This window comes from Nelusetta ayraudi, unplaced genomic scaffold (genome assembly GCF_046127955.1).
Source record: "Nelusetta ayraudi isolate G7.1 ecotype Tasmania unplaced genomic scaffold, CSIRO-AGI_Nayr_v1 ptg000006l, whole genome shotgun sequence".
NCBI classification, from domain to species: Eukaryota; Metazoa; Chordata; class Actinopteri; order Tetraodontiformes; family Monacanthidae; genus Nelusetta; species Nelusetta ayraudi.
Window position 1 is genome coordinate 3007803 of NW_027466056.1, and position 19134 is coordinate 3026936.

General features: G+C 47.5%; 1 protein-coding gene across 1 annotated transcript; it reads right to left on the minus strand.

The window, feature by feature from the left end:
• Window positions 1-1215: 1215 nt before the first annotated feature.
• Window positions 1216-19062, minus strand: LOC142879327 (uncharacterized). The gene is made up of 20 exons (XM_076012534.1): window positions 18981-19062; window positions 18685-18876; window positions 17232-17398; window positions 16961-16989; window positions 15325-15371; window positions 12049-14453; window positions 11768-11929; window positions 10588-10646; window positions 10420-10440; window positions 8641-8903; window positions 8506-8558; window positions 8193-8427; window positions 5888-7740; window positions 5585-5804; window positions 3749-3959; window positions 3425-3613; window positions 3142-3337; window positions 2590-2669; window positions 1917-1976; window positions 1216-1754 (listed from the first exon to the last, which is right to left on the minus strand). Exons 1-19 carry the CDS (start codon window positions 19060-19062, stop codon window positions 1943-1945), a joined length of 6498 nt encoding a protein of 2165 aa, XP_075868649.1. The 3' UTR covers window positions 1216-1754; window positions 1917-1942.
• Between the last annotated feature and the right edge of the window lie 72 nt (window positions 19063-19134).

A 19134-nucleotide genomic window follows, 5' to 3' on the forward strand; every position in this document is an offset into this window, starting at 1 on the left:
CTGGGACTTTTGGGGCCTTTTCTGAGGAAATGTCAACTTTCAGGCACCTCTGGTGTTGCTAAAGATCCAATATAAGCTGCATCAATTAGAAACGGTAGGACTACAGAGACCACAGTGCTGCAGGCTAGCATAACACGCAAACAGCCTGAGGGGGGCAGTGGTGTGACTTGCTGGTGTGTTTTGCTTATTGGCCAAAATCAGCGTAAACGTGTCAGAGAGAAACTAAAGACAGAGTTTTTGAGTTTAACCACAGGGTTTGTAATAGTAAATAAATCAGGTTTTTAAAGGAAAAGGTGATTAAAAAAAATTTAATTTAGAAAAATGTGACGGTGCAGCTCTCACGTACACATCAAAGTTATCGTCTGTTCTACCGTCGCAAAACACAGCAAAGAAAACGCACAAATACAAAAACATGACAGACAGGAGAGAACGCACACAAACACACACATACAGACACACACAATATGAACAGAAACAAATGTTTTGTGGTGAATGTGTGAACATTGAGTGAGAGACCTGAAGAGAGTCTGAGGAGAGTTTTTAAACAGTTGTATCACCTCCACATCATCTCGACAACAGACAAACAGCATTTCAGCAGAAAATCTGTCCAGCTACATTACATCTAAGCAGACAGTGAAGCTCAATTTAAGAATAATGTATTTAAAAGACTGTCTGTGGATGGGTTAAAATGGTTTAACTTTTTTGTGGGTTATACACAATTTTGTTTATTTTGCATCTTAAAAAGTCTGAACTTTCTTTTTTTTTTTAAATATAAGATAAATTAGGGGAAAGTTTTGGACAAACAGAAAACACAAGTATAAAAAAGTAACTAAACTCAGATATCTAAACTGGTTTACAGATTGTGGTTGGATTTTAGTGTGAAACGGAAATTGATTTGCATTTTGCTCTAGTGCTAGCACTAGTTTTGCTTCTTAGCTAATATACATTCGGCCGCTTGTTTGTTTATTGTTTATTTCGCTTTTGTTGGATGAGTCATCAGTGTGTTATGGCATAAACACCATTACAGTTAACCTAAAAAAAATCAACAAAACAAAACAAAACACAAAAAGCGATTGGTGATTACTGACACCATGTAGCGGGAACGGGAATCGTCTTTACATCCTCCACTACGACACTGTCTGGCTACGCATGTTATAATCAGTTTGCATTGATTTGTGTAAACACTGGTGTGAAAAGCTGGTTGGCGACTCTCTATTCTTTGCTTCTTTTTTTTCATTTAAACACAGAAACAAAATATTTATTCCAGCCTAATCCAGAAAAAGAGCCAACAAGGAGTAGTGAAGGCACTGATGGGGCAGATGGTAAGAAAACGGCACTGTCACAAAAACAAAGACAAACGTGCGGTTGCTGTCATGAACAACAGCAAGTTCCTCCTTGTGTGATGCAACAGCGGCAAAGCAGACGACAAAGGAGCCTTCAGGTTCAGCAAAAGACGTGAGCAGTGAAGTCCGTGTATAAGACAGAGGTATGCAAGCAGCAGTGAAAATGACCAGAAGATCCAGAGGGAAGGGACTCCAAAAGACAAAAGGATCAACAGAAACACAAGAAAGAGTATTTACAGAGGGAGAGGCAGCCTGTAGGGGTCAGAGTTCAGTTCAGGGTCCCTGATACAGGCGAGCCCACCCAGCAGGAAGAGTCCCCAGAAAAAGAGGAATGTCCCAGAAGTTCCAGCACTGTGTCCTGTTTACCTCTGATCACAGAAGACTAAGCCAGGTTCCCTTGGAGACCTGCAGCTGACAACAGAAGCACAAACAAGTTCAAGACTCAGTTTATAGTTCTGCCTCGACTCCATGTGCAACATAAACAAGCAGCCACAGCCACGTTTTCCAAAGACTAGGAGACAAATTTGATCACAAATATTGTCTTAAAGTTGACTGGTCAAGTGATGCTCATACCTTCGAGGCCATGGACTCAGGACTCACTATGTGGTGGAGCTTCCTCTCCTCTCCAGAATTCTGTACCGACAGAGGGAAAGAAAGACAAATTGACTTTGCGGTGGATACAAAGAGAAAAACTGGATCAGAGAAGAAGCTGTGAAAGAATCACGGGTGGATTTTTTTTGAAGGCACAAAAAAAGGAGCGCATTTTGTTCACATCTGGATAAACAGGCGGTTAAATCAGTTGTCTGTCTCTCCTCTCTGGATGAAGGCACAGGTTTAAAATGTCTCTCGGTCTCAAGCGCGTTGCCCCCGCAAGAGAGGGGACAGATGGCAGTCAGACTGGGACATTTCCTGCATGGAGGAGGTTCTTCTCAATCCTGGCTCACCGTTTCACCTTTACGCCTCCAGAGAAAGTTGCTAATCCCAAATGCTCAGAAAGATGCCAACGGCAGTGGATTTACAGGTAGTGGTATTTTTCTACACAATAAAACTTTTAATTTACATGGTAAGGTAGCTCAAAAGGTGCATTATTGTATTAAAGTATGTTTGTATAATCACAAATTATTTATTGTTTTTATCTGCAGACATCAACCGTCCCCCACCCCTCTGACTCCGCCTCCACCTCCCCCTCCCTTCCAATGTAGATAACGACAAAACATCTCGAACCATCGGTGATATAAACACTCACACTTGGGTCTGTCGCACGAAGTCGGCGAAGTGTTGATCCCTGGCGCACAACTCAATTATCCTCAAGCGCTCCTGGATCTCCTGTGGCAAGAGGTCAGACAGAGGCAGACGCGTTTATGCAACACATGGGTCACAAGTGGCTGGGTGCTGGACTGAAGGAGGGGGAGGTTCCAAACGGTAAAAATACTTTCAAGTCAGGCGTAAACCTCATCCCGGCTGGGATGAAAACAGGCCTAAGCCAAACAAATGTCACAACACCAAATCGTCTCTGTCACTGGAAAGGCCAAGGCTCTTTCCATCAGCAGGCTTTGCACTTTCTCATTCTGTCTTGTTGGTCCTTTTTGACGAAATATTTTCCAAAACATATGCATCGACATATTTGAAATAGCAGGAGAAAAATACACTTGGAAACAAATCTGAGAATAAAGGTTTATACCGATGACACTCTGCTGGAAGTATCTGACGCCTATCACCAGAGTTGATTCGAATCAAACCATAACGAGGATATGATATGCTAGAGATGATATGTTATGATTCTCTATTGTTTCCGTACCTCTTTGGTTAGCGTAGTGTTCTGGTAGAGGTGCTGCATCTCGTCGCTGCCCAATGTTTTAGCGCTGTCGGAGGTGCTGTATGGCTGGGGGGTCTTGTCCTCATAGCGGCGGTAATACTGAGCCGTGACCGGTTCGCTCTCGAACATGGGGTTGAACTTAGTGGCGCGCTCCAGCGTTGGCACACTTTCACCCCGTCTGAAAACAAGAGGAAGGAAAATGCGAACAGTCAGGTATGCACTTTGCAGATAGCGAAGAAGGACGATGATCGTGAGGGGCATTTACCTCAGGGGATCTTCACTGTCCTCGCCGTCATACTGCTCCCGTAACGTCCGGGCCAAGAAGAAAATGATCCCAGCGGCCACCCCGAGGAAGCCCAACACAGATGCAATGGCGATTCCGACCACCAGAGGCTCTGAGACATACTCCTCACAGTGCTCCCCGCGATACCACCAGTTCTCTCCAACCCGGCACCTGCATCCAAGGTTGCACGCACACACGCGCGCGCACACACACACACACACACACACACACACACACAAAACAGCGTTATGCGACGGCTGTAGTTCGGAAACAGTGGTGAGCAGGTTCAATAACCCCGCAGCTGACCTGCAGATGGCGCCCTTGCCGGGAATGATGTCACATTTGCCATCGTTGAGGCAGAAGTCCTCCTGCAGCTCGCAGACACTCCTGCATGGCAGTCCATCCACGCTCAGGTAGCCAGCATCGCACACACACTCGGCCTCGCCCGACCAGCGGTTCACCATACACTTGGAGAACTCGTTGCACGCCTGGAACTTGCAGGGATCCGCCTGGTCACCTGAGGAAAGGCAGCAAAGACATCGTGTGGGTTTGTTTTGAAAATCAAGTCCACATGATCCAGCTTTGTCAAAATGAGTCATTGAGTTGTTTGTGCTTGAGGTTTATTCGTAAAAGTACATTTTATTTCTGTGTCGTTTTAGGCTCCACCCCACACACTGGAAAACGTCCAGAACGTTGGAAGCCACAGATCTTGCGATCACGGACGGACTCGGCAAAGGAGCCACTGTCCTGCTCTCACATTTCTGTCTGTCTGTCTGACCCGGGATCCGGTCAGCAGACCAGACAACCTTGAAGCCCGGGTGACCGCGTAAGCGAAGGCTAATCCTGATCCAACCACAACACCAGTAGAAGACACTGGGCGAGAGGGTGAGGTTGAGACCATATTTCAAAAGACTGTATCTGACCTAGAAGAGTGGAACACCTTCAAGGTAACCAGTGCTACAATTAAAGGGGAAATTAATATTTTGGGGTTTAGTTTAAACTGTGCTTCAATCCATATGTCCTGGTGATCAGTGTTCTGCTCTCAGCACCTCTCTCTGGAAAGTCCTCACACTCTTCCTTGACCGGGAAATGGAAAACGGTTGCCTGTGAGCGGAGTGAAGTTGAGAGGAGTAAACTGATTATCGCCTCCGCAGGGAGCCCTGACCGCTGCTGTAGATTAGGGTTTCCAGGGCTGTCAGGACCCGCTCTGATTGGCTCAGACGGATTAAAGACCTGCAGCTCAGCAGAGATGTCCGCGCTGGAGGAAATGACAGTAAATCTCACGTCACTGCTCCACTCGGCCTCAGCTCGCCAAAATCAACCCGCTGGGCGGCTGCAAGGGGGTGGGGGGTGATAAATACAACCCTCTCCTGCTCAGGTGGACATCTGGAGGCACCAGCAGAGCTTTTCAAAATAAAACATAGTCAACAAAATGATTAAAATTTTTCCCTTGTTTCTTAATACTGACACCTTCACACATGTTTTACTATCTCTTCCATATATTCATATATATATATATATATATACATATATATATATACACATATATATGAATAGATAGATAGATAGATAGATAGATAGATAGAGTAAATATAATTCAGGTGTGTTACAGAAATCCCATCAGGACTCAGGAGGGCAAATGCGTTTGTGGAAAGAAGCAGCAGGGACACAGGGACTCTCACTGGACTGTGCTGGCTCTGTCAGCGTGAGTCACTGTGAGCTTCTCTTAGCGCTCACGTTCCTTCCAGACAGATTATCCCAGGTTTTACACACACATGCACACGCGGATACACAAACCCCTGCGTAGTTACTCGGCTGCAGATTGAGCATTGAAAAGGCTTCAGTGTCCAAAAATAAGCCTTTTTTCCCGTAACTACAACACAGGTGGTTGACTAGTTGAGCATTGACGTTGGTTCTTTGGCTGTATTTTATTTACCTTTGCAACTAAGCATTCCCTAAACCATGCAGGAAAAGTCTGCACTGCACCTTTAAGAGTAATCCACTCGCAAAGTGTTTGCTAAGAGTTTAAATGAGTCACCTGTCACCAGTCTCTGTGCGCCTTGCACTGGTACTTTAAAGCTCCTCGAAACTCTATTGTGAACACTGTTGTGGTGCTTTGACAGAATAAAATGGTTCTTCTACCTGACTCCACATCCAGGGAGTACTTGTCGATGGCCAGGTTCATGGTGTGGTAGGCCGTGTTGGCAAAGTCCTCCAGGATGAGGTGGACCACATTGGTGACGCCCTGAGGGACCGGCTTGCCAAACCTCATGCGGCTGTTCACCACGATGCTGCCGTTTCTGAAGTTGAGGATCTCCAGGTTCTTGAAATTGTTGAGGTTGGACTCGAGGTACGGAACCAGCTGAAAGATAAAGAAAAGAATGGGTTGGGGATGGGGAGGCAATGGAGTTCTATCTGCTGTGACCTTGTAAGTTAGGTTCCTACCAGTTGCATAAACCGCTGCTCCAGAGCCTTGTACTCAGCAGAGCTCTTGTTGAAAAGGTCGTGGGAGAACATCATGTTGGTCACCCTGAGGCTGAAGAACACCGTCAAGGCCCTGGCAGGCCGGGTGGGCAGAGCGACGGCCTCCAAGTCGGAGCCCAGGGCCCCGCTTGAGAAACCGCTGCTGTCGCCCTCGGCTGCCACGCTGCCGTACTGGAACAGGTCGAAGCTGACGTCAATCCGTGGTACGTCAGAAAAGTTGTGGTCAAATGGTCGGATCTCTTTGCTGGAGAGGTTGTCAACGTTGACGTCCTGAAGCCCTGATTCCGCTTTTTCAACAACGCTGCCAGGCATTTCTCCCTCTGAGGAATTCCTCGACGCGGTTTCGGCGGCCTCTGCGGCATCACTGTGAGGCTCGTTCACATCAACCAGAGACGGCGTCAAATAGGGGAGGAGTGAAGTGGTCGGAGATTCGTCGGGTTCCTCGTGGTTTTGGTGCTCATGGAAAACTGGCTCATCGTCTTCGGGCGCAGAGTCCGCTACGCGGGTGAAGGGCGAATCCTTCTCCGGTGAAAATGCGCTGTCGCTGCTGTCACTGCTGTCACTGCTGTCACTGCTGCTGCTGCTGCTGCTGTAGTCCAGACTTGCAGATGAAGTGGCAACTGGGATGGCGGTCGTGGTTGCTGTTGTGGTGGTGACAATCATGACCTCATCCACCACCAGATCCTCACCTTCCTCTGCTACGGCGGGAACCTTTATGGCCGGGGCGGGAACTGTTGTGCCCATGTGATGCTCCTCTAAAATCTCAACTATCTCTTGATCTTCAGCTTCTGGCAGTAGGACTGCGGGCTTGTCTGTGAACTGCTCAAACTCTTGCAGTTCTTCCATAGTGACTGTACCGACCATACCGACCGTTCCCACGCTACCAACTGTTCCAACACTTAAATCTTGTACTGTCTGGACCTCTGGAAGTGCTGGGGCTTCCTCTGTTGGTAGAGTAGGTAGTCCAAGTACTTCGTGCTCAACTGGAACTTCAACCTCCTCCCTTTCCGTTTCACCCTCTGGTTCAAGCCCGGCTGTCACGGGTGAAATGACCGTTGCCGGTTGAGCAGTTGCGCCCACCTTCTGGGTGGCATCCTGGAGCATGACCGCAGAGTCAGTCAGCCCTGCGAACACAGGGGCCTCGAGGGTCCCGGTCTCAGGGGTCCAAGCACCGACTTCAACCTGGTTGTGCGACTCTTCAGTGTAGATGCCAGACGCCTCCACTGTCTGCACCGAAAGTTCGACATTGACGGTGTCTTTGGGCGAAAACACGGGCAGCACTTCGGTGGTGAAATACTCGGGGTCTTGGCGGACATGAGGCATTACCAAGACTGGATCAGTGATGACGTCTGGGCTTTGCTCGGGTGTCGGTTCCGCTAAAGAAGGAGCCACTGTTGTCCAAAGAGGCAGCAGCTCGGCTGCGTCAACCGTGACTGTGGTCAAACGATTTCCGTCGGTGGGACCAGCCACCACCTCTTCTCCGTCTGCATCTTCGTCCTCGCTTAGCTCCAAATCAGGCGGAGGCATCACATCCAGGCCGATACCACTCTGGTCACTGAAGACATCCGGGGCTGCCGCTGCTGTCGGCTGCCAGGACCAGATATCAAACGCCTGCCCATCTCCAGAGAAACCAGACCCCGATCCCTCATCCTGGGCTTGGGTGACCTCTGCGCCCGCTTGAGGTTTCACGGTCGGAGCCAGGACCCCCACAGAAGAGCCTCCAGGGGCCGCTGTGTGATCCCCTCTGGGGGGGTGGCCTTTGCTCGGAGGATCAGTGCTGAGTAGGAAGCCCTCGTCTTCAATGTTTCCATTATCTGTAAACCCAGAGGAAGCACATGGAAGAGCTGAAGTGCTGGTCAGATCTCGGAGGAAATTTAGCTGCATTACTAAGGTCCAGATGTTTTTTCTAACACATCCACTCTATTTGGTTTTTCACTTTAGCAGCGGTATTCAGGGAATATGGAATTTGACGCAGTGACATAGAGGTCTAGATTGTCAGTTGTGCATTGTTTTACTTTTATTTATGTCTCGAAACCTTTTCCCAGTTCTCGTGTCTGTCCAATATTGACTAATGTGAGGAGACGAAAAGCAGCCTGACATGATGGAGCTGCTGGAAATATGTACAAACCGAGCCACAACTTTTATGAGAGGAACTAAAATAAGCAGGAATATACATCATATCTTGTATGGAGGAGCCCTGCTGATTTACTGTTGAACTATGACGATGAATTTTTGATTTTGTGCGCGCTACTGAACGTGCACTCACTCTCTAATGACGCCGCCGGCTCTAGGTCCACCGTCCTGTCCGGGAAGTGGGAGGCCACCGGAGCAACTGTGCTCTCTTCAAATACAAAGACGTCGTTCTCGCTGCCCCCCGAGTCCTGGGGTTCCTTCCACTGCTCAAAGGAGTCGAACAGGAAGTCGTCTTTCTTCAGGAAGACGTCGCCGCTCTCCTCATGGCTCGGAGCATCCGGAGGCTTCTCGGCGGCCAGGACGTTGTCCTGAAGGAGGACAGCCGATGCCATTAAATCAACAATGTTTTTGTTTTTTTTCATCTGTGCTGTCTCAACTGAACTCACCATGTTGTCAAAGTTGTCATCAGGTTGGCTGGTGGGCAAAAAGTTCTTGTCTGCTGAAGATGTTGAAAAAAAAACAGTCAAACACCAGTTACTCCTCGTTTTAATCATTATTATTAAAATCATCTGTTGCCAAACCATCATCCAGCTGCTGCTGCGAAGCGTCCGCCGGCGTCTCCAGGCTGCTGTCGTTGGCCATGAAGTGGTCCTTGTGCAGCGCTTCGGTGATGTAATTGCGGAAGTCAGTGATGGTGTAGACGACGGTGGGCTGCTCGGCGGCACCGGGGTAATTCTTCTCCACCAGGTTGTTCTGCAAGGCGATGAAGTCCAGCGTGTCGTTGGCAATGCCGCCCTCGTCCACCTCCAGGGTGATGGCGTAGTGCACCAGGACCACCAGGCCCCTGGCAGCAAAAGAGGGAGGAGAGGGTCCTGAACTTGGTCCCCTGGTCCTGATGAGTGCATTTGGTTAGGAGCTCGCAAAAAAAAAAAAGGTCCCTGTTGATCCTCTTTCAAAAACAGCAGGGACCTTCCTGGAGATGCATGACTGCACAAGTCATTAAGTCGGCCAAATCATCTGGCGTCTGTTCATCTTGTCTGCTACTTCACAATTTCAGCCACGGCGGATTAATTTTCTGAGGCAAGAGCGCTCGGGCGACCCAGGAAACCTGAGACTTTTTTACGACGGTGTTGGCTTTCGGCGGGGAGTCACGGGGCTTCCCGCCGCCACAGTGCCACAGGTGACTTTTAAGAGCGCCGCAAAATGAATCTAACAGCGTGATGGGCTAACATGCCGTGGGGAAGAGGGCTCATGGGCCGGGAGCGTGGCTGGCTGGGTTGGTGGGTGGCTGGGTTGGGGCAGGGGGGTTAGAGAGGTCAGAGGGCCAGTCTTAAATCTTTAACGCTAATCCGGCGGCAGCTGCAGGTGGCCCGCGAGCGCAGAGTGTCTTATCCCACTTAAGAGCTGATTGACTATTGTTAAGGTCATTAAGTAGAAATTAGAGCAGAGTAGCCCGCAGTGGCTCTTATTTACCGCAGCAGGCAGGTGAAAGGGGCTTTGAGCGGGGAGACTGAGGACAAAGTGACAAATGCCCCTCCCACCTAATCACACATGCCTGAAATCAGCACTCGGTTCTACGCATTTCATTCATTTTTAGCGCTGTAATTGAGTTGCACAAATAAAATAAATGCTTTCAGTTGGTCTGAGTAAGATTGGACCAAACAGCATCCTCTGGGAAGGAGGAGGCGGAGCTACAGCCTACAAACGGGAAGTTGCTGCAAGCTTGTGAGCAACGTCTACATTTGCAGAGCTGCGACAGGAAGCCTCTGCTCTGTCACCAACTGGCTCCACTGCCAGATAAGAAATCTGATTGGTCTGCTATACATTTATAGGACAGGGCATTAATCCAATCAGCCTTTAGAGTTTTGCAAAAGTTTAATATGTACTCCTTTATTACACTATATTGTTTTCTGCCATCAAAAAAGTCTTTAGAAACATAAAACCATTTGTTACATTTCAAAAAGTAGTAAGAACTGTTCATAACCCTTTTTATATTTTCTTTGCTGCAATACCACAAGTGGCTATTGCGAGCAATGCCACGTGCTAGCATCCAACTCCAAATAATGCTTTTATAGTCCCTACTCATTCAAAACAAGTCAGCTGGCTTTTCCATCAGAGCACTGCCGTGAAGTCACAGCTCCGATGGATTTATCAGACTGTTTGAAAACTCTCCGGGTGAACGTGAACTTCACAGGCCTTCTTAACAGCTTCAGCAGACACACGTTGGGCTCAATTGAAAACCGCGGAAGCTTCCAGCTCTCAATTTAAAAAAAAAAAAAAAGCGGCCCAACGAGCTGGAGGATGCAGGCTTTAGAGACAGTGTTTGTATTGAAATGTTCTGATAAAAAACGTAAACTTACCGCTCCAAGTCCTTCTGAGGCCTAAAGAAAAAGAAGGAAAAACAACTCATAAATGGCCCAAAACACAACTTCGATTGTTTTGTTTTTTTTGTTTTTTTTAACCAACTGGAGATACACTGGAGACAACCTTAATGAGATTAATGAGATTTTGCTGAGGACGAAATGTACCTGAACTCCACCACGTGGACATTTTTAAGGCCGGGCAGCCTCTCGAAGGCCTCCTCGATCTAAAATGTGAAGGAAACAGGGTCAAGAATCGGTGCTAATGACGGTAAAGTTTTATCTCTCCACATTGCTGGTTAAAAGCTGGCCTCTCTTTTGCCGCGCTGCGCCACTTTCGTTCCAAACTCCTGCTGTTCCTATTAGTCCTGTTATCCACTTCATATTCCCTCACTTAATGACCCTGACCCTGATTCTTAAACCATAAACCGGCTTTCCCGCGTCACTAAAGGTGGAGCGCCGCCCGAAATGCTCCCAGTGGTGCGGGAATACACCGGTACTCTCCGCTTTCCTGGCACACAGTGTTTTTTCCACAAACCCCACAGTGAGTCACCCGCTCGTATTCAGTATGTTTTCTCTGATGTTTTCCAGCTCACAGAACTGATAGCTGGCAGGGCTGGGGGGTGGGGGAATTGGGGGGCGGGGGGGGCAAAGAGTGCCACAGCGAGAGGACAGCTTAGCGCGCAAAAAAACCCCAAAAAAACAGGCGAGGCCTTTCAAATCAGAGCCCAGCGCCTGAGTCTGCAGTTTGCATGAAACCACAGGCCCAGTCAGTTGGTAATGAATTTGCATCCAAGACGTTAAAGTCGTGCAGTTTTCAATAAAATAAAGGGAGAGGGAAATGACAAGAAAGCCTGCAGAGAAGAAGGCGGAGGACTTAGCCGAGAATCGAAGAGATCAGAAAAGTTGGCAAAGATCAAAAAAGAAGTGAATGCATCATCTTTTTCTTCCCCCGAAAACACACACGCTGACAGGAATGAGGCGTCCGAATGATTAATTTCCCCCCTGAGAGCCGACGGGAATCGGCCGTCACTCCTCTGCAGATGGCGAACAAACACCGTGGCGTGGTGGGAAATGTTTGGCTTCAAACCCCAAAGGTTTTATTTGCTTATTCAAACATCCTGATGGGGGAACATTTTGATGGGAGACCGGCTCTACCATTAAACTCACACTAGTCAACCACGAGTCATTGGCAGGGAGTGGTACTGATTTAGGACATGATCCAAACTGGTTCACATCTTTTATTAAAAAAAAAGGTGCTCAAATATCAGAAAGCCTGAGATGGTGCTACCTTCATACATGACGCCGTTCTAGACCATTGACTGAGACCTGCTCGGTGTCACCTCACCCTGTGTGTGAAGTGTCTGGCCAGTTGCTGGTACTGGATGCTGCTGCGGTCTCTCAAAGCATTGGTGAAGGTTTCGCCCCTCAGCTTGAGGCTCAGCTCCACCACCTGGTCCTTGAGGGACCTCGGTGGCCAACCCAGGTTGTTGTCTATTTCATTACCAATCTAGAAGAGAACACACACACACACACACACACACACACACACACATAAATCTGTTTAAGTCTCAGTGGTACCAACAGATGAAAGGATGTTCCAGGACTAGTCAGTGTGTGAATGCGCACCGAATTCTCGTCTTCCTCTAACCCGAAGCCGTTGTTTCCAAGGAGGTTGTCATCGACAAAGTAGGGACTCTCGGTTATAACTGGGAAGTTGCCGTTGTTGTACTCCACAACGTACTTTGTCATGGGCTTGGCTGGGGCCACGGTAGTGGGTTCCTCAGGAGCTTTCTCGGTAGTGACTCGCTCAGTTCCTGAAGTGCTTTTGACAAATGACTCAGATGTTGCCACCACTGGAGCCACTGTGATAGTTTCCGCTTCATCTTTTGCCTTGGCATCAGGGGGGTTATTAATAATCTCCACCTCCTGCAGAACACTTTCCTCAATGGATATGACATGATCTTTTGGAGGGCCGTCTTGGGTGACTTTGTCGGGCTCAATGGCTCCAATCTTTGTCGAAGTCCAAGGATGAGTCACGGCCTCTTGAGGAACCATATCTGGTAGTTCTTGAAGTTGCTCTTCCTCCACTTTGCTGATATCTTCAGAATCTGAACCCTTTATCGAGTCAAGGACCTGTGACGGGCTGGCAGTGGCGCCTGGTTGCAGATCTGACTGTGAGTCTTCTGGAAGTTGCATGTTTACTTTGTGGTCAGGGGGTTCATCAACTTCAGTTTCAGGCAGTAAACCCTCTGCATCTTCAGGAACAACTGCAATGACAGGGGTGATCACGTCATCTGGCTCTGGCGTGGTGATGTCAAATGTCTCTGTGATAACTTCATCCAAAACCTCCGGCTGAGTTCCCTCTTTCTCAAAGTCTGAATCACCAGTGTCTTCTGTAATTAGCTCCACAGTAGCCGTCTCTTCTTGATCCTCCAACGGTTCTCCGGTGACCACTTCTGTATTCTTCAAGGGCGTCATTTCAACATCAGATTCATCTTCTTTGGGTGCTTCTACAGTTTCCGGTAGAGAACCGCTGATAGGGGCCTCCTCTACATCCACTTCTTTCACACTGTCTGCCTCTTCTTCTACAGGTTGAATTGTAGCTTCTTCATGCTGCTCAGTAGCTTCCACTTGTTCTGCTTCATTTTCAGGTTCCTTTACAAGTTCTGTCTTTTTGGTTGGCTCTGGCAGAGATTCTGCTGGTATTTCCAAGGGTCTTACTGTCGCCACCAGAGACTCCTCTACTCCTACAGTTCCTTCTGTTGTTCCTTGTACAGTTCTTACAGCCTCATCATCTGTCACTGCTCCCGTTGTGAACTGCAGTGAAGGTTCTGTGGCATTTTCTGCTGTAGAAACTGTCTCCTCTGTTTCTTCACTCAAACTTTCCTCTTCTGTATCAACAAGCTCTCCCTCTGCCACAGTGGTATTTTCCTCTTTCAACTCCTCGTTGGCACTTTCAGAAACAACTGTCATAGTTGGCTCATTTATAGGGCCCTCTCTTGTCATTTCCACTTGTGGAACTGAAACATCTTCTACTTCTGGCTTTGCAAGTTCTTCACCCATGTCATCTTGGAGTGTCACAACAGACTCCTCCTGGGATAGAGACTCCACTTCAATCACTGGTTCCAATTCAACTTCTTCGAAGTTGTTGCTCGTCATCAAAAACACAGTTGGTGATGCCTCTGTGCGCACTTCGGTTTTGTCACCTGAAGGAGTTTCTGAAGGCATTTCTACAGGTGGCATTTGTATGTCTTTGTCAGCATCTACAGGAACAGCTATCTCAGCTGATTCTGTGGGGTCTGGTGGCTTTTCAGCGATCGCAGTGTGTTCCTCCTCTACCACATCTGTTACTTCAACATTCGTGCTAATGTCAAAAGACTCGTCTGCAGTTTCTCCAACTTCTTGACCAATGGTGGGTTCCAGGCTTACATCTTCTAGCATTCCAGCTTCTGTAGGATAGACCACGGTCGGCTTTACAAGGACCAGCACAGCAGCTTCTGTAAACACCTCTTCAGCCACAGTCTCCAAGGGGGGCTCCTCACCGTGTGGGGTAACTTCCTCAATCACCTCGGGTTCAGGTGGAACCGCCACTTCAGCAGTGATCCCAAGGATCTTGTCATCTTCTGGAAGAGCATGCTCTTCTTCATTTCTCTCCAAGACAATTTCAACGTCACCAACATTAACTTCTTTTACAATCCCACCAATGGACTTGTGGGTAACAAATTCAGCAGCCTCCATAGTGTCCACCACAATGTCCTCACCATGCACCTCCTCAGACTCTGAAGGAACCAAAAGCGGACTTTCTGAAATTGTGCCTCCTTCGGTTCCTCCAACTTCTTCAAGTATCTCTGGTCTGGTAGGAGCAGGAGGTTCAGAGGTGAAATCCGCAAAAATGGTAGTCCAGGTTGTTGGAGATTGACCGAATGACTCTTTGGCCAGGTCTGGAGGGGTCAAGGCAGTGCCTTGGAAGCCAGGCGGTAATCCTCCTGGGTCCACGGAACTTGTGTCTGTTTCAATAATGATACCGCCTCCTGTCAAATGGTATCACAGAAAAAAAAACATAATGAGGATGGATGGAAAACGTAAAACAACTGCATCTCAGCTTTAAGTCAAGTGTTGGCTAATGGGTCTTTGCTGAAAGCATAAATATGTGCACTTTTCAACCACGTGCAGATCCAAAAAGCCACGGCCACATTGACAACCTCTCCAAATCCATCAAACCAGGCCTGGACCGGCCCAGGCATTAGTCACCTGTAGTTGTGATCTCACTAACCCTGATAGTTGTCCCGCATTAACTCAGTCACATCTCTGTCCATTGACCAGACTGCTGCCGGCAAATCGGCTTACGTGCTATTCTGAGAGTGCAGAGTGTGACGGGAATCAGCCAACGGCGGCGACCACTACTCCGCCGCCAAGTAACCACAGATTGGGGTATAAGGTGAGAATCTGAGCCGGATGATTACGGCCAAGTGACCAATCAGAGCACCGCGGTACATGCGGGTGGCAGACGGGTCATCGGTAAACACTTTCAACCAAGCTTTAGCGATTTAATGGAGAATAGTTTGTTGATACCTTCATTACTTATCTGATCCCAATAATTCAAAAAAAAATATGAATGCTCAAATTGATTATTGTAAAAGAATTGCTATTTTTTTTATTCATATATAATTTTGTTAAAATCTGCATATTGTAAACATGTTAAAGGGTGATAAATGGTGTACCATTTTACTTTTTTATTATAGAAATCATATTAAATTATTTACCTATTTAATGGTTGATATTGTACACCATTGATTATTTCCTAATTCCTATTCTTTATTCTGAAATAAAGATTTGGAAATATCTGTGAATGAAGCAACAAGTAGATGTCTTTAGCTGCCACAGTACAGAGAGAGGGTTTACCGGCTGGTGGGGAAGACTCTCCAACGTTGACGGCTGTTTTCTCAGAACTGCAAGAGCAACAACAGAGACAGCAACAGGTTAGAAAACAATTAAAAAAAAAATACAAAAAAAACCCAAGAACAATCGAAAGATGCTGAAAAATCTGCTTCCTGTTATTGTGTGATTTAAGGTAAATGAAGCAGCAGCCTGCTGCTGTTTATGTTCAATAAACAATATTTTATGAAGGCTGCGTAACAGACTGGCTGACGAGGCAGTAAATCCCTCCATTCTTGCTGCTGTTAGTAAAACAAAAACAAAAACCCATTAAAGTTAATCGAGTCACAATAGATTTGTTGCTTGTGATTTAGCACGTCAACTTCCCTTTAACTCCTAAAAGACCTTAAAATTCCAGACTTTATAATCAATACTTAACCCAGACTACACACTGGCACCAGCAAAGTGGAAACAGGGCATTTATCTGTAGCTCAGATTTATTAGTTTTTCTCTCAGGATGGTAAATCAAGCTTTAAACTTAACTAATAAAAGTAATGTCCAATGACATTTGACCTATTTTTATATACATACCTAATTTTTATAGATAATATGAAAAATTACATCCGCAGATAATATTTCTTAACTGGAAACTAAAACAACAGCAACACAAAACTCTATACATCTGGCACAAACGACAACAAACACATGGGCATCATGCTAACGAAAACAAACAATCAAAAGTTTATATTTTATTTTTAGGATGTGGGCGCGGGGACCCCTCGGCCACATCTGTGACTCTTTAAAATACTTGGCGTTCCCGTTACAGATTAATTAATGTACCGCTGTTGAGCCGCAGCTGGGTGCAGGCATTTTTACGGTGACAATTAACGACGGCCACATGACTGTAAAAACAGCAACAACGAGCCAAACAAAAGGCGGCACAACAAACAAAGCGGGCGGTTCGACGTCCGCCGCTTTTGTCTCTGACGGACATCTGGGCGAGAAACACTGGCGAGGCTTTTCTGCCTCCTGCTTTTTATTGGACTTGTGCAGATTGTGACGTGGGGAAAGTGTGTTAGTGCCCTGAGCCTAGAAAGGCAGATATGAAATTTAAAGTGTATTTTAATAAACCCAGATAACAGAGATGACACCCTGGATGGTTCTCAAGTTCAGTACAGCCCAGAAGCTCTGTGTTTCTGTATGTGTGTGTGTGTGTGTGTGTGTGTGTGTGTGTGTGTGTGTGTGTGTGTGTGTGTGTGTGTGTTCAGGTCCTACCTGCACGGAGGCGGGCCTGTGATGATGGGCACACTGCAGCATGCAGGTGGTAAAAACACAGTGCAGGTGTCAACACACAATCTCTCTACAGCCAGAAGGCTACATAAAACTCTATCATGGCAGATGTGTTTAATTTGCTTCTGCAAAGTTTTGTTGAAGAATGGAGTTGAAGTAGGGGGACTTCAGCAAAGACATTGGTCTTGAAAATCGTACAAAGGACAAAGTCCTTGGAAAAAAAAACCCACTAATGAAGTTTGGTGGGTTTTGCTTTTAAAACGACAAACGCAAAAAGTAGACTGACGTTTTGTTCTTGTTGTTTTTGCCTGTCCTGCTACAACAAAAGACTCACAAACACGACAAGGACACAAGGTGAGGAGGTGAGACTGACCTGTTCATGGCTGCAGCCATCGAGACCCTCTGGTGTCGGCAAAGAAAAGAGAATCAATGATAAAACACTGCACAAGAAGTAAAATGACGATGGGCCAAGTTGGCAAAAAAAAATGAAAATCAAGTTCAGGTGCTAATTAGCCAATGACACTGACTAAACACAGCACATTTCATCTCCAACGTGCATCAATATCGTAAGATTTCACATCCCGGTAACATTCCTCGAGGCAATCAATCACTCCATCATCTAGTTCCACCAGGGGAGAACCTACATTCCTGATGAGGGCGGCGTGCTCCTCTGATTGGCTGAAGAACCTGCCGATGTCAGCGACGCTGACCGAGCCGTCCATGCAGCGGTCCACCCAGCCCTGGTACACGGCGCGCTCCGGCAGCTCATCCCAGAAGATCTTGAAGGCCTCCCACACCGTCTCCTGGCACACTGGCGCAACGCACGGAAACACAACCCGACAAACCTTTAGGCCACACACACACACAAACTAGTGCTTCAGGGATTAGAACTTCAATTTTCTGAGGCATATATAATTTCAACACTGACGATGAAGAGTGGGTTGATCTGGCTTTGTGTACTCGTAACTAAGGCGTTGACATGATTTCCATTTTTACAATTCTGGAAAAAAAAAAAAGTATTGGGATGTAAAGTTTGTTTTTTGTCCAGCCCAATCAGAAAGGAGGCGGGGCCAATGACCTGGGTTGACCAGAAGTGGCTAAGACTTCCTCTTTGGACACGGTCTGGTTAAACTGACTCCCTGGCTCCCCTAAGAGTGAAGGAATCTGATTGGTCCACTTTGCATCTGACCGAAAGCCAATTTGTCCAATTAAAAAGCTCTCTGGTGTTCCTGAACGCCCCTCCCCCTTTTCCATTTATTTACTAAACACAACGCAAAACACAAATATGCTGCAAAAAAAAAGCAGAACCAGCAGACTCAGAAACAGCTTTGTCCCCAGAGCCGTCAGCTCTTTAAACACACAAACTCACTGAGGAATAAACAAACAAACAAACTTGTGCAATATCAACCATACTTGTGCAATAACTGAGTGCAATATCAACCATTATTACACTTATTTCATTATTCTATTTGTTGACTCTTTGTATATTGCGTCTATTCGTAGCATTGCTATATTTTATCTTAATTTTTGTTGTACAATGCACTGGAGGGAGCTGCGCTCCCAATTTTGTTGTGTGCACGGCCATACAATGACAATTCGACTTGACTTGACTTGACTTTTGCACATGTAAAACATCAATGCTAACGATGCTCAGAGTGGGCGTGGCTATCTGGCTTTTTGCACTAGTGACTAAAGTGAGGTCACGTTGACACGGTTTCCCCTTTTACAATATTCTTGAATTCCGAAGAGAAAGAAAAATACGGGGGGCCTGGTTCCCTTGGGAGTGAAGAAATCTGATTGGTCCACTTTGCAGAAAGCTTTGATCCAATCCAAACGCCCCTCCCCCTTTTCCAGGTGTTTTCTACGGACTCTTTCTCAACGTGGACGTGGCGAGAAAGAACCCAAAGAAAAAAGCGAAAAGAAAAAAAAAACACTCCACGTGAACGGACCTGTTTACGCGCTCAGCTGGCTGGCGGTTGACCTTTCACCCCTTAGGGGATCGGCTGCTTTTAGTGACAGCGGACTGGCTGTTTAAGCCCCCCTCCCAGCTAAGTCCCTTTGGTGTTGGAGCATCAGGTGCGCGCTGGCGGTGGCTACCTCTGAGGTGAAAGTATCGAAGGTGGTTGGCCGCCACCTGGTCCACCGTCTCCTGGGTGCAGAGCCGCACGCCGCTGGGGAACAGGACGTTCCTCCTGCGGCGGGACAGGGCAGCGTGCTGTCTGTACGGGAGCTCGTCCGAGGGTCCGCCGCTGCCCTCCTCCGGGTCGGCGCTCCACTCGCGGGTCACGTCTGAGGGGGCGAGAGCGGGCAGGTGACCGGCGGGACAAAAAGCCAGATACAAGAGGCTTCACAAGTCGTTCAAGGCTGAAGTTTTGCCGGGACGTCGCACCCACCTGTCTCCACGCACACCAGGCCCGACAGCAGGACGGCGGCCAGCGCCCAGAGCGCCGCCCTCCGCCACCCGACCCCCGACATCCTCACACCGCCGCTGCCGGCGAACCTCCTCAGCGTCCTGGCCCCCCTGGGGCACCTCCTTCCTTCTCCTCC

What these genes read in the sequence shown, in the direction of transcription:
- LOC142879327 (XM_076012534.1), bottom strand. Translation starts at nt 19,062, where the DNA reads ATGTCGGGGGTCGGGTGGCGGAGGGCGGCGCTCTGGGCGCTGGCCGCC. An exon ending in AGAGTCTTCCCCACCAGCCG is followed by an intron (nt 14,454 to 15,324) that starts GTAAACCCTCTC and finishes ACCATTTGACAG; the next exon opens with GAGGCGGTATCATTATTGAA. An exon ending in GCCGGCGGCGTCATTAGAGA is followed by an intron (nt 7,741 to 8,192) that starts GTGAGTGCACGT and finishes CTGGGTTTACAG; the next exon opens with ATAATGGAAACATTGAAGAC.